The sequence below is a fragment of the Salvelinus alpinus genome, chromosome 23, assembly GCF_045679555.1.
Source record: "Salvelinus alpinus chromosome 23, SLU_Salpinus.1, whole genome shotgun sequence".
In the NCBI taxonomy this organism is placed as follows: Eukaryota; Metazoa; Chordata; class Actinopteri; order Salmoniformes; family Salmonidae; genus Salvelinus; species Salvelinus alpinus.
Genome location: NC_092108.1, coordinates 8,939,198 through 8,954,076, shown reverse-complemented (window position 1 = coordinate 8,954,076; position 14,879 = coordinate 8,939,198). Strand labels below are relative to the sequence as shown.

General features: G+C 41.5%; 1 protein-coding gene across 6 annotated transcripts in view; it reads left to right on the top strand.

The window, feature by feature from the left end:
* Window positions 1-11,059, top strand: part of LOC139550165 (ran-binding protein 3-like) — a 28,652-nt gene extending 17,593 nt beyond the window's left edge. For 5 of the 6 annotated variants that reach the window (XM_071360850.1, XM_071360851.1, XM_071360852.1 and 2 more), the window contains 4 exons: window positions 3,120-3,240; window positions 5,369-5,511; window positions 6,464-6,644; window positions 9,334-10,570. In XM_071360850.1, coding sequence (XP_071216951.1) covers window positions 3,120-3,240; window positions 5,369-5,511; window positions 6,464-6,644; window positions 9,334-9,377 — 489 coding nt within the window. In that variant the 3' untranslated portion in view covers window positions 9,378-10,570. Of the gene's footprint in view, window positions 1-3,119; window positions 3,241-5,368; window positions 5,512-6,463; window positions 6,645-9,333 lie in introns of all 6 variants that reach the window. The other variant, XM_071360854.1, reaches the window with a different exon arrangement.
* The last annotated feature ends 3,820 nt before the right edge of the window (window positions 11,060-14,879 follow it).

Genomic DNA, 14,879 nt, shown 5'->3' with positions numbered 1-14,879 from the left:
TGTTTTTTTTACCATTTCTGAACCTGTGACCAGAAACAAGCTATATAGGGGCAATACCAGAATAACTTATCTAATGATTCTGTCTCTTCGCAGCAAAATCTACAGAGCTGAGATTGTTGTATGCCATATTATATATCTCTCTCAGCAAAAAAATAAACTTCACTTTTTCAGGACCCTGTCTTTCAAAGATAATTCATAAAAATCCAAATAACTTCACAGATCTTCACTGTAAAGGGTTTAAACACTGTTTCATAAACAATTAATGAACATGCACCTGTGGAACGGTCGTTAAGACAATAAAAGCTTACAGACGGTAGGAATTTAAGGTCACAGTTATGAACACTTAGGACACTAAAGAGGCCTTTCTACTGACTCTGGAAAAACACCAAAAGAAAAATGCCCAGGGTCCCTGCTCATCTGCGTGAACGTGCCTTAGGCATGCTACAAGGAGGCATGAGGACTGCAGATGTGGCCTGGGCAATAAATTGCAACGTCTGTACTGTGAGACGCCTAAAAGAGCTCTACAGGGAGACAGGATGGACAGCTGATCGTCCTCGCAGTGGCACAACACCTGCACAGGATCGGTACATCCGAACATCACACCTGCGGGACAGGTACAGGATGGCAACAACAACGCACAATCCCTCCATCAGTGCTCAGACTGTCCGCAATAGGCTGAGAGAGGCTGGACTGAGGGCTTGTAGGCCTGTTGTAAGGCAGGTCCTCACCAGACATCACCGGTAACAACGTCGCCTATAGGCACAAACCCACAGTCGCTGCATCAGACAGGACTGGCAAAAAGTGCTCTTCACTGGCGAGTCGCGGTTTTGTCTCACCAGGGGGGATGGTCGGATTCGCGTTTATTGTCGAAGGAATGAGCGTTACACCGAGGCCTGTACTCTGGAGCGGGATTGATTTGGAGGTGGAGGGTTCGTCATGGTTTGGGGCGGTGTGTCACAGCATCATCGGACTGAGCTTGTTGTCATTGCAGGCAATCTCAACGCTGTGCGTTACAGGGAAGATGTCCTTCTCCCTAATGTGGTACCATTCCTGCAGGCTCATCCTCATCCCTCCAGCATAACAATGCCACCAGCCATACTGCTCGTTCTGTGCATGATTTCCTGCAAGACAGCGAAGAGCCCAGATCTCAATCCCATTGAGCACGTCTGGGACCTGTTGGATCGGAGGGTGAGGGCTAGGGCCATACCACCAGAAATGCCCGGGAACTTGCAGGTGCCTTGGTGGAAGAGTAGGGTAATATCTCACAGCAAGAACTGGCAAATCTGGTGCAGTCCACGAGGAGGAGATGCACTGCAGTACTTAATGCAGCTGGTGGCCACAGCAGATACTGACTGTTACTTTTGATTTTGACCCCCTCTTTGTTCAGGGACACATTATTCCATTTCGGTTCGTCACATGTTTGTGGATCTTGCTCAGTTTATGTCTCAGTTGTTGAATCTTGTTGTTCAAATATTTGTATGTTTGCTGAAAATACGTCCTCTCGCAGTTGATATATATATATATATATCATTCTGTTGGTGGCAAGAATTGTGTATAATAATTTAAATTGAAAAACTTTTGTACCAGTTCGTAAGCCATGTGCCATGGAATCGGTACATCAAAAAATCTCTTCCCATTTTTATTTTGCAACCTGTATGGCGCCGCTGTCAACAATTTTGTCCTCAAATGAAACTGGTATATTCTATTTATGCCAGTTCCTTTCAGCCAATTAGTATATTTTAATATATGGCAGGCAAACAAGTTCCCTACCTTCTCCCTTTTCCACTTGCCTCCATGTTTGTGGTAATGCTGCAATCAGTTGGTTGTTCGTTTGGATTGAATAGATATTTTCGATAGCTGCATATGTGACATAGCTCCACTGTTTCTATTGTTAGGTAAAAAATTGAGAGTAAATAACTCCGACATTAGAGAAGCCTAACCAAGTTTAATTCTGCCCAAAGGGTCTTTTACAGCTGTAATTCAGACCGCCAAACATTTCTCACCATCATAGGTATATATATCCCACTTAAGACACTCCTCCTTCTCTCCAATCCTTACATCTTACGGTTCCACAGGAAGAGGATAGTAAACCCTTATTACTCCCTTCGGGGGATCTGACCTCACCACCTGACCTCAACCCCTCCTTCGCCTAATCCAGATGTCCATCTGCCTCCCCTATAGCAATCCTTTGATCTCCTCCCGTCCACCCAGCACATTCCACAGCCACTCTGTCTTTCTACAGATCTCACTCGTTTATATACTATGCGTCTGATCTATCATGTCTTTTAATATCTCAATGTTCAACATTTTGAATCCAACACTATTCATAATATCATTAGTAAATATAATAAAACATGTTTTTTTATTTTTATAAATCAGTATATTTGAGTTTAACCATAACATTTGTTGGAATATTTGTTCTATCATTTTTCTGGAGGATAAAACTGAAACTGTAACCAACTTTGTACAGCTTGTTTAAGAAAGGGTGATACTTTAAACAACATATCATTTTCAATTAGTCGGAAATGAGAAGTTGTAATCTGTATGAAGGAGAAAGGGCCACTTTGGAACAAAGGATGAGCCTTAATAATCTACTGGAGAACCATTTGGGGTTTAAGTATTACTTATGTATGAGTGAAGCTTTTAGTGAGAGGTTTAAAGCTTTAATATTTAATAATTTTAGCCCCATAAACTCATATTTTATATAATATATATATTTTTAACTGGGAAAGTCAGTTAAGAACAAATTCTTATTTACAATGACAGTCTACCCCAGCGAAACTCGGGCGCGACACTGGGCCAATTGTACGCCACACTATGGGACTCCCAATCACAGCCAGATGTGATACAGGCTGGATAAATAAGCACATTTAAATTTTGTCTGGCTTAGCATTCCAAATTAAAAATTTAAAAATTCTCATATGATTTTAAAAAACGAGTCGTCTGGGGTAGGCAGCGCTATTTGTAATGAATTAAACAGTGATAGGACCAAAGAGTTAATCAATGTTTATTTATGGGAAAATCACAAGTATTTACCTTTTCCATGGTTGTAGAATCTTTATCTATTTTTGCAAACTTTCTATTGAAATTGATTTGTTGTTTTGTTGTCCCTCTCTCAGGTCCAGTGCAAGTTGTTTGTGTTTGACATGACGGCCCAGTCGTGGATAGAGCGAGGTCGAGGGCTGCTCAGGCTTAATGACATGGCATCCACAGATGACGGCTCTTTACAGTCACGCCTAGGTAGGTGCACAAACCTGTACACATTCATGAATGTTTGTTTGTCTCAGTAACTTACAGGATAACTCACAATGTCTTTCTAAGAACCTACCGCAGTCATCATGGTTATTGGGATTGAACATTCCAAAAAGGATTGAAGGAATACAATGCCTTCCGAAAGTAACCCCTTGATTTATTCCACATTTTGTTACAGCCTGAATTTAAAATTGATATGTGTTCCCCAGTGATCTGTCTAATTACCCTGTAAATGTGTTCCCCAGGGATCTGTCTAATTGCCCTGTAAATATGTGTTCTCCAGTAACTACCCTGTGTGTGTGTGTGTGTGTGTGTGTATGTATGTGTATATATATATATATATTTACAGTTGAAGTCGGAGGTTTACATACACCTTAGCCAAATACATTTAAACTCTGTTTTTCACAATTCCTGACATTTAATCCTGGTAAAAATTCCCTGTCTTAAATCTGTTAGGATCACCGCTTTATTTTAAGAATGTAAAATGTCAATAATAGGAGAGAGAGTGATTTATTTCAGATTTTATTTCTTTCATCACATTCCCAGTGGGTCAGAAGTTTACATACACTAAATTACTATTTGGGAGCATTGCCTTTAAATTGTTTAACTTGGATCAAACATTTCGTGTGGCCTTCCATAAGCTTCCCACAATAAGTTGGGTGAATTATGGCCCATTCCTCCTGACAGAGCTGGTGTAACTGAGTCAGGTTTGTAGGCCTCCTTGCTCACATGCTTTTTCAGTTCTGCCCACAAATTTTCTATAGGATTGAGGTCAGGGCTTTGTGATGGCCACTCCAATACCTTGACTTTGTTGTCCTTAAGCCATTTTGCCCTAACTTTGGAAGTATACTTGGGGTAATTGTCTATTTGGAAGACCCATTTGCGACCAAGCTTTAACTTCCTGACTGATGTCTTGAGATGTTGCTTCAATATATCCACATAATCTTCCTTCCACATGATGCCATCTATTTTGTGAAGTGCACCAGTCCCTCCTGCAGCAAAGCACCTCCACAACATGATGCTGCCACCCCCGTGCTTCACGGTTGGGATGGTGTTCTTCGGCTTGCAAGCCTCCCCATTTTTCCTCCAAACATAACGATGGTCATTATGGCCAAACAGTTCTATTTTTGTTTCATCAGACCAGAGGACATTTCTCCAAAAAAGTACGATCTTTGTCCCCATGTGCAGTTGCAAACCGTAGTCTGGCTTTTTTATGGCGGTTTTGGAGCAGTGGCTTCTTCCTTGCTGAGCGGCCTTTCAGGTTATGTCGATATAGGACTCCTTTTACTGTGGATATAGATACTTTTGTTCCTGTTTCCTCCAGCATCTTCACAAGGTCCTTTGCTGTTGTTCTGGGGTTGCTTTGCACTTTTCACACCAAAGTACGTTCATCTCTAGGAGACAGAATGCGTCTCCTTCCTGAGCGGTATGACGGCTGCGTGGTCCCATGGTGTTTATACTTGCGTACTATTGTTTGGACAGATAAACGTGGTACCTTCAGGCATTTGGAAATTGCTCCCAAGGATGAACCAGACCTGTGGAGGTCTACAATTTATTTTCTGAGGTCTTGGCTGATTTCTTTTAATTTCCCCATGATGTCAAGCAAAGAGGCACTGAGTTTGAAGGTAGGCCTTGAAATACATCCACAGGTGCACCTCCAATTGACTCAAATGATGTCAATTAGCCTATCAGAAGCTTCTAAAGCAATGACATAATTTTCTGGAATTTTCCAAGCTGTTTAAAGGCACAGTCAACTTAGTGTATGTAAACTTCTGACCAACTGGAATTGTGATACAGTGAATTATAATTGAAATAATCTGTCTGTTAACAATTGTTGGAAAAATTACTTGTCATATGCACAAAGTAGATGTCCTAACCGACTTGCCAAAACTATAGAACTATAGAAATTTGTGGAGTGGTTGAAAAACGAGTTTTAATGACTCCTACCTAAGTGTATGTAAACTTCTGACTTCAACTGTAAATATATATATATATATATATATATCCTTGTTCCCCAGTGATCTGGTTGTAACTACCCTGTGTGTATGTATATATCTGTGTTCCCCAGTGATCTGTCTAACTACCCTGTGTGTATGTATATATCTGTGTTCCCCAGTGATGCGGACCCAGGGCAGCTTAAGGTTGATCCTGAACACCAAGCTGTGGCCCCAGATGCAGGTGGACAAGGCCAGCGAGAAGAGTGTCCGCGTCACCGCCATGGACACAGAGGACCAGGGGGTCAAAGTGTTCCTAATATCGGTACGACACCACCCCTAGTCTGCATCACACATACAGCACCATCCCCTAGTCTGCATCACACATACAGCACCATCCCCTAGTTTGCATCACACATACGACACCACCCCTAGTCTGCATCACACATACAGCACCATCCCCTAGTCTGCATCACACATACGACACCACCCCTAGTCTGCATCACACATACGACACCACCCCTAGTCTGCATCACACATACAGCACCATCCCCTAGTTTGCATCACACATACGACACCACCCCTAGTCTGCATCACACATACAGCACCATCCCCTAGTCTGCATCACACATACAGCACCATCTCCTAGCCTGCATCACACATACAGCACCATCCCCTAGCCTGCATCACACATACAGCACCATCCCCTAGCCTGCATCACACATACAGCACCATCCCCTAGCCTGCATCACACATACGGCACCATCCCCTAGCCTGCATCATGTTATGTCATCACACATGCCATGACATTCTCCCTGACTATCTAGTTTTTATTTCAGTGCTTGTTAGATCTCAAAGATGATCTTGCTACATTATCTTTTCTACATACTTTTATATCTTGTTTTAGTAATTTAAGTTTACACTGAAAACGTTTTACCCTTTGGGAAAATGTAATAAAACAATTGAAAAATATAACTGCGTCACTGCTAAATGCATATAGGGGAAACAATGGTGTCTGTCGGATGTTGTTTATCTCTTGTCTTTGTGGTCCCTCATGGATCAGGCTATAAATCTCCACCGAGCACAGCCGGAAGAGGACTGACTACCCCTCAGAGCCTGGTTCCTCTCTATTTTTCTTCCTAGGTTCCTGCCTTTTTCTAGGAAATTCCTAGCCACTGTTCTTCTGCGTTGCTCACTCTTTGGTGTTTTAGGCTGAGTAATCAGTAAAAAGGGCTTTACAAAATAAATGTGATTTTTTTTAATTTGTTGGTTTCCAGGCCAGTTCTAAGGACACAGGTCAGCTTGCTGCAGCGCTGCACCATCGTATCCTGGCCTTGAAGAGCCGTGCGGACCAGGAGCCCCATGAGGCCCCGGCTACAGACTGCGTCCCTGAGGCTGACCTGCCCCACTCTGAGGGGGACAGCGATGAGGAAGACCAGGTCAACGACGCAGCAGCAGGTCTGTACCTAGCTACCTCTCTAGTGGTATTAGTGGGTGGGTGTGTCATTCAATCACTTTTTGTGAGACTTCAACTGCCTTTGTGGTACTTGTTTGTGTACTTTTAGTCAGTATGTCACAATATCTCTCCAGTCACTATTAATAGTGTGTCCAGTCATCAGACCTGCCAACGACAGGTAGCCTAGTGGTTAGAGCGTTGGAATTGTAACCGAAACAATTCAAGATCAAATCCCCGAGCTGACAAGGTAAAAATCTGTCGTTCTGCCCCTGAACAAGGCATTAAACCCACTAGGTCGTCATTGAAAATAAGAATTAGTTCTTAACTGACTTGCCTGGTTAAAGAATGAAAAAAAAAAACTACACGCGTTCTGCGTACCATGCACGCAATTTGAGATCAAAGCACAAACGACCATTAAAATAGGCTTCTAGTTGGCACATTCTAGTGTTTGACTCAACCATCTGAAGTTGGAGCTGAGCCAATCAGAGGACTGTTTTTTTTCCCCTCCAGCTGAATGGCAGCTCCCCGCCCTGCCCCCTGTAGTCATGGTTTCCTCCCTCCAGCTGGATGGCAGCTCTCTGTTTGTTTACATCAATGATGTGTGAGGAAAAAAGGGTAGGGAAAAATGGCGAACGAACTGTTTGCCAAATACATTTTCCAAAATTGTATCTAAGTCAGGTGCACAACCACTTTCTTAATCTACTTAGCTAAGGCGTCATTACAGCGTTTAGTCAACTAAAATAAAACTTTCTTAACCGCGCATGCTTTGATCTCCGCAACGGTAGCAGGCAGGAGCAGGCAGGAGCGCATTGACGAGCAAGGAAACGTGTGTGTATGTGTGTGTGGTGCTGATGGAAATGGACAAGGCAGAGAGCTTTTCCACTAATACCGTCGTTAACGTAACGCTATGTCGGACTGTTAACGATTAGTAGGCCTATGTTAATTAAACAGTTCTTGATCTGTAGGCTGCTAAGTATTGATAATAGTCAGTTCACCAATGACAACAAGGCATGTTGGATACTAGGTAGCCTAGTAGTCAGACCTAACTTGATGGATTATGTCAGGGATGGAGATCAGCAACAAGCTCCTAATAGGTCTAGTTCACTTGTTTCATATTACCAAATAGCCTACAGTAAACTAGACTACTACATTGCATCCAGTAATTGAATTATTCCCGAATATTCTCCCCAAACAAAATGGAAATAAAGTCAGTTTACATTTTCACTAGACTATCCACATAGACACCTATTCATTATAAAAATCATTACTCCTAAATTGAACCTAGAAACATTTGAAAGTGTTATTGAGACCACCTCTGTTTCATTTAGGATAAAACACAAGACTTCTGTGTTAGCTACATTTGTTTGATATAAAGTAAGACTCTAGGTTTCAGGAAATGGCATTTACTGGTAAAAAAATGTATCTGAATGCTCCAACTTCCTGAGGGGGAAGTTAACTGTCCCGTTCTGGACCTGCCCAACCCAAGGCCAACATCAGCACCACCTTGTCAGAGAATACTAGGGAGAGCCCTGGGGTGTATTCAATCGCCCATCTGTTGCAAAAAAAATCTTAGACGTAGCAAACAGAATGAAACTGGAAGGGACTTACCTGAATTTGTCCAATAGATCCCCCGTTATTCATTTTTCATCACATCATTTTTCATTATGAAGCTTACTGGTAGTCCCTAGTCACGTGATGTTTGTTTACCTGCACACGGCGACGAGATACCGGAGCCTTGAGTCACTGAGTGTTTTGCAGGACAGCACACGCCAGGGTGATGTAGTTACAGTAGGGAATTCACAACTAAATGTTTGCCAGCTAGATGTCTTTGTACCTATTAACTGTGAATGTGCTGAATGCTCTGCAGTTGCTTTGCTAATTTAGTAGCTAACAGTTAGTTAGCTAGCTACATTCAAAATCAAGCGTTAATTGGTAACAGTAGAGAATCCCCTCCTGGATCAAGAACCTTGCTGTCTAATATATATATTTTGTGCGCGCAGGAAACTGTGAGTAGCATTTTTGAGTTACTTGTATAACTTTATTAGCTGGGATGACTGTTCTGCAAATACTTTAGGTTCAGAGACTATAAAATGTTCGCAATGCGCTCGTTAGCATTTTAGCATTCTCTATGGGATTTTACATGTACTTGTTAGCATTGCTAACCTTCGGGATTACAGAGGATCAGTGGGGTTTGAAAATAGAGCTCCTTGTTTTCAGTGCCGGTATAAAATTATGACAATCTGGATACCACCCAAGCCTACAATTCTAGTTCGTCCAGTCACTGTTCGGCTGCTCTGCAATTTGTCTGTTTTTAAGCAAATTTCCTGCAATTCTACACATTTTGCCATGGCTTATGCCTTGTTCTTATGCTAGCTAAATGACTCAAACATAACAAAATCATTGGGGACTCCATTACATTTTTTGGAATTTCAGATTCTCTCTCTGACTGTCTAGTTTTTATTTTGGTGATTTGTTAAATCTCAAAGATATTATTTAAAAAAAAATATATATAAAAAAAATAATATTGCTCCATTCTATTTTCTACATTCTTAATATCATCTGGTTTTAGTCCTTTTTAAGTTTAATACTAAAAACAATTTACCATCCAGAAAATGATTCCTGTGTGCCACTGCTAAATGCATATAGGGCAAACCCTTGATTGTATTATATTAACAGTGTTCTGTCCTGCAGGTAACTCCGAGGGAGGGGAGACCCAGGCTGCTGGGAACACATAGCGTTAGTCACCCTAAAGGACTGCCTGTCAGGATACTGCTGCTGTTTAAGGAGCATTTTACTGCAGGCATCCCCACGGACACCCCACCCTGACCAACATGGGTCCTTCAGACCAGTACTTTTGGATATTTAGAATTCTAGCTCCAGGATTAAAAATAAAAAAAAACCTTTGCTGGAGTGTCTCTCACCCTAACTCATGCAGTTCATTTTTTCCTTTGCATTCAAAAAAAAGTAAACATCTGGAGGTATTTTTATAATTTTTTTCTCGGCTGCAATAAGAAACCACAGCTTTTGGGGGGAGGTTTGTGACTTGGCTTCTCATCATATTGATGAGTGTGAGGGTGTTTTCCTCTCTGACGTTTTAAGGTATGACACATGTTTTATGAATGCAGTTTCTACTATGGGACCTTTCTACTCACCCACACGTCTTGGACCCACCCAACCAGCACCTGCTCCAGAGGAACTCATGGCTGTCACCGTGTACTGATCTGTCTTATGGTCAGTCATTTGACTGGTCCTTCATCGGCTCACCATCCCCATCCATCCAGCTCTAACGTCGAATAGTTTCTGGATATGTCATTTATTTGTGGTCATCAATTTTCGTGAGTTATCTAACAACACATAATATGCACTGTGTTTCTAATGTCTACGGCTAGTTCGCATCACTCAGTCTTCAAATGATAGCATTTTCTATTTAGTAAATAAATGACTAAAACAAATAAAACTCTTGTGGGTTAATGCTCCAAGGATAACCAACGGAGCAGGCAACAAGGGGCATGTCCCAATAATATCTCCTTTCTCCTGAAAGTGTGTACTTATTCAGTCCGAGCAGGTCCGACCCTAACTCGTGAGATACGATACTTCCCACACATCTAAAAACATTGGATTGGTGGCATCCATCGTTTTAACCACATTTCCATTCAAATCAGTGAAGGAAAGTGAACAAGTGCACACTTTTTGGAGGAAAGAGTTGGGACAAAACCAAGGATTCACCTGGAAAATGTCTTTAAAATTGATGACTTTATCATCTAGTCATTGATCCTGTTATGCATCTCAAGAAAGTAACGCAACAAAATCTACCTACATTTTGTATGTCATGGTTTTCATTTCTGACATTTGAGAGTTTGTGTTGATACAGTATTATTTGTTGTTTGATAATATAAACATTTAATCCATTTGGAGAGAAAAAAAATGAGCTGGAATTAAGATTTATTTTGTCTGTGGGGGGAAAAATGGGAGTTCATTCAAACAACCGTACTACCCTTGAAATGTCATGTACATTTGAATATAGGCCGTGGCTGCGGAGTAGACTTTTCTGGGATCTAAAGATCCCGAAGCGTCTGTATGTGCGGATGACTTCCTACTATGCTACTATGTTGTTATTTAAAATATCATTAAATGATCTTGCAGACATTGATTCATCTTTTAATCTAACTTTATTAAACAAGCACCATTCGTCTGAATAGGTCTGTTCTCTACGACTAGAGCAGAGAATATACACATGTACAGAACGTGATCCGCACATGCACAGAAGCAGATCCTGAGATAGGATCCGCAACCACGCCGTTGAATATATTAATTATCCTTTAGTTAGCGATCCGCAGCTACTCCGTTGAATATATTATTCTTTAGTAATCGTTCTCAACTCCTCTCCCTCTTTACAAAATAAAACATTTTGGACTGACTTATGTATTTTTCATTATGAAACCATCAAACACTAATTTCTCCCATATCACAAAGAGCTGAAATAGGGACTGCAGATGAATGTACCTACAAAAGCAATGACATTCATTCACAATGGGCAGTGGGAAGGAAGCTTGAGAAGTTTCCAATTAATTTGACAAGTTTCTGTTAAATGTTTACTTCAAACTGAAACCTTTTTTAGTGACATAATGGGGTTCACAGTATGTTATGTGATAGGCAGTGTTGCCAGGTTAAGCTAAAAAATTTAGCACAATGACCACTCAAAACCCACCCACAAGACCTGACAACTAGCCCACATTTTTGTTCCAGCAGCAAGAGAGGAGTTTGTACATTTATCCAGTAGTTGTCTCCACAATGACAATCTAAATATTTATGGTCACATTGTTTCTCTGCATTTATTACTGGTTCATCACACCAATTGATTTAATCTGAATTTTAAACTGGGTGGTTAGAGCCCTGAATGCTGATTGGCTGACAGCCGTGGTGTATCAGACCGTATACCACGTATGACAAAACATTTTTTTTACTGCTCTAATAAGTTGATAGCCAGTTTATAATAGCAATAAGGCACCTTGAGGGTTTGTGGTATATTTGTTAATATACAACGGCTAAGGGCTGTATCCAGGCACTCCGTGATGCATTGTGTCTAAGAACAGCCATTAGCCGCACACCCCCTCGTGCCTTATTGCTTAACTATAGAAGTGATTGATAGTGAATGGTTAAGCCATATATTTTTTTCAAGAAAATATTGTGAAATAGTGTTAAGTCACATTGCTCTAAAATAATCGTATTCCTTTAAACTGTAGGCCGTCATTGTAAATAAGAATTTGTTCTTAACCGACTTGCCTAGTTAAAGGTTAAATAAATTCTTATAAAAAAAGAGTATAAAAATCTAAAAGCCCCAACAGTTTGTTTTTCGGCTTTTATTTTATAATAAATGTAAATGTGTAGATGTAACCGATGTGAAATGGCTAGCTAGGTAGCCGTGGTCCGCGCTAGCAGCCTTTCAGTCGGTGACGTCACTTGCTCTGAAACCTTGAAGTAGTGGTTCCCCTTGCTCTGCAAGAGCCGCGGCTTTTGTGGAGCGATGGGTAACGATGCTTCGTGGGTGACTGTTGTTGATGTGTGGAGAGGGTCCCTGGTTCCTGCCCGGGTCAGGGCGAGGGGACGTACTAAAGTCAAAGTTACATAGAGATAAGTACTCAACAAAACAGTAGTGTTGGTTTGCTAGTAGCCCTCCATATAGAGCAGGCCTGCGCAATTATTTTCCATGGAGGGCCACATTAGAATATATTTTTGCAATCGCGGGCCAGAATCATATTACAGGATTATACATCATGTGCATGACTGTGTTGACAGATATATCTACTGTAAATCACGTCCAGATATGCTACTTATTTGACTTTTTTTAACATGCACAGAAATAAACCACATCCATGTTCTCCTTTTGGTAGGTATTTTCATTATTAAACATGAATTACACGGTGCATTCATCACCACGGACAGAACTCTTGTTAACGGGTATGCACAAAAACAAAGAGCTCAACATTACATTTAAACTACTCAATCAGTGTGCGAAGTGAAGTCTCTGATGGGAATTGACGAGAGCAGTGAAGTCATGTATAGTTTCTGACGTCGCTATGCGCAGGATTGCTGAGAGGTGAGAGTCAGTAAGACTTGTTATATTTCATCACTGAAAATGTCTGTTCACATACATAGGTTGACCCAAACAGTACAAACATCTTCTGAGCATGACTCCTAATCTTTGGAAAGTTTTGTTTATCGAGAGATGCATAGAACCTCGTCAGTGACATTGTTTTGAATAGTTCTCCAATCACTGCATCAGACTGAAGATCGATAAACTCAAGTTGCAGGTTAGTGGGAGCGTTATCCCCATTGAAGGTGAAAGGAGAGGAAACCAACAGCATGTCATTTCCCAACACTTTGAAATCCTCAAAACGACTCGAAAACTCACCGTTAAAAGCACGCAGCAGCGAATTATACTTCTCCCGCTGGTCATCTGATAGGGAACAGATTAGTAGTGTCGGAAGGTGGGTGAGATTGTTGGCTTCTACTTGGCGGGTCAGGAGGAGTAATTTTTCTTTGGCAAGGCTGTACATCTGATGTGTGGTAGGGGAGATCTGCATGACCTGACTCTGTCTCTTCCAACAGTGAGACAAACTGCCTGTGGTTTAAAGATTTTGCTCTTATGAAGTTTACCACTTTAGTGACTGTATCCACAACATGGCTCATTTTCAGAACACATTTACAGAGCACCTCCTGATGAATAATGCAATGCAAAATAATAATGACGCAAAAAATCTGATCTGGGTTCCGCTCAGCTACACATGATCTAGTATCCTTTTCAAAAGGCCAACGTTTTTTCTGTCAAGTTTGGGCACCCATCAGTGGTCACACTGGATAACTTCAAAACTCAGTCCCAGCTTTACTACATACTTATTAACCTCCTCCAATAAATCTTTCCCTGTGGTTGTGCTCTTCATTGACTGCACTGATGAAAGCTCCTCTGTGATTTCAAAGTCTGCAGTTATGTCTCGTAAGAATATCAACAACTGCGACGTGTCACGTGCATCACTGCTCTCATCCAGGGCCAAGGAGAAATAGGTGAAATCCTTTACCTTGTCTTTCAACTGTTGTTCCATATTCTCTGCGATGTCCTCAACACTGTTAGTCTTAACAGGGAAACATTTTCAAACAGCTCTTTCTTGTCGGGTCAAAGTATTGCTGCAGGGTCAATTAAACATTCTTTAATGAATTCGCCCGCGGCGAATGGCTTGCTATGTTTAGTAATTTTGTGGGATAGTACATAGCTAGCTCTCGCAATTCCGTCGTTTGCTGAATGCAGTTTTGTGAAAAGTCCTTGCTGCTTTTGCAACTGAGAAAGCAACTCTTTCGATGCACTTGCCCTCTGCTCAGAAGACATATTCCTATATTTCTCTGCATGCTTCGTCAGGACAAGTTGTAGTCTTTCAAGACATCGATGCTCTCTTTGCACACTAAGCACACAGTTTTCCGTGATACCTCAATAAATAAATATTTCGATGTCCACTCTTGCTGGAACACCCTACGTTCACTGTCTACTTTCCTTTTCTTTGAAATCTTTGAGAAACTAATTTTCCCGTAATCTCTAGCTAGCTACTATTTGTAACTGTGACGTGTGTCAGCCTGTCAGTCACTGTCTGTCCTCGTGCAGTTGTTATTTATACGTGGCTTTAAAATAAATGTCCCACAAGTGGTGGGAGTTAAATCATTATACAAAGGCAAGTATTCATTGAGCTTTTAATTTGAATAACAAATACGTTTTTCAAAACTTTACTATCGCAATTCTAATGTGATCTGAGCATGATTCCGCGGGCCGTATTGAATCAGGTAGCGGGCCGGCCTTTTCCCTGGCCTGATCTAGAGGATGAGGTGATCCCAGCACAAGTTGATGCTGCTGCTGCCATTCCCCATATGTTGCTTTACGGAGTAGAGGAACAGACAGATATAATGAGCGATGAGTTAGATACACAGGGGGAATGAGACTTTACAGACAGATGATTGAAGGAAGTGCCTGTGTGTTCTGCTCCCCCCAAAGTGCTGGGTTAGACCAATCAGAAGCCCCACTAGCATGTTGAAGTGCTGGGTTAGACCAATCAGAAGCCCCACTAGCATGTTGAAGTGCTGGGTTAGACCAATCAGAAGCCCCACTAGCAGGGTGAAGTGCTGGGTTAGATCAACCAGGAGCCCCACTAGCAGGGTGAAGTGCTGGGTTAGACCAATCAGGAGCCCCACTAGCA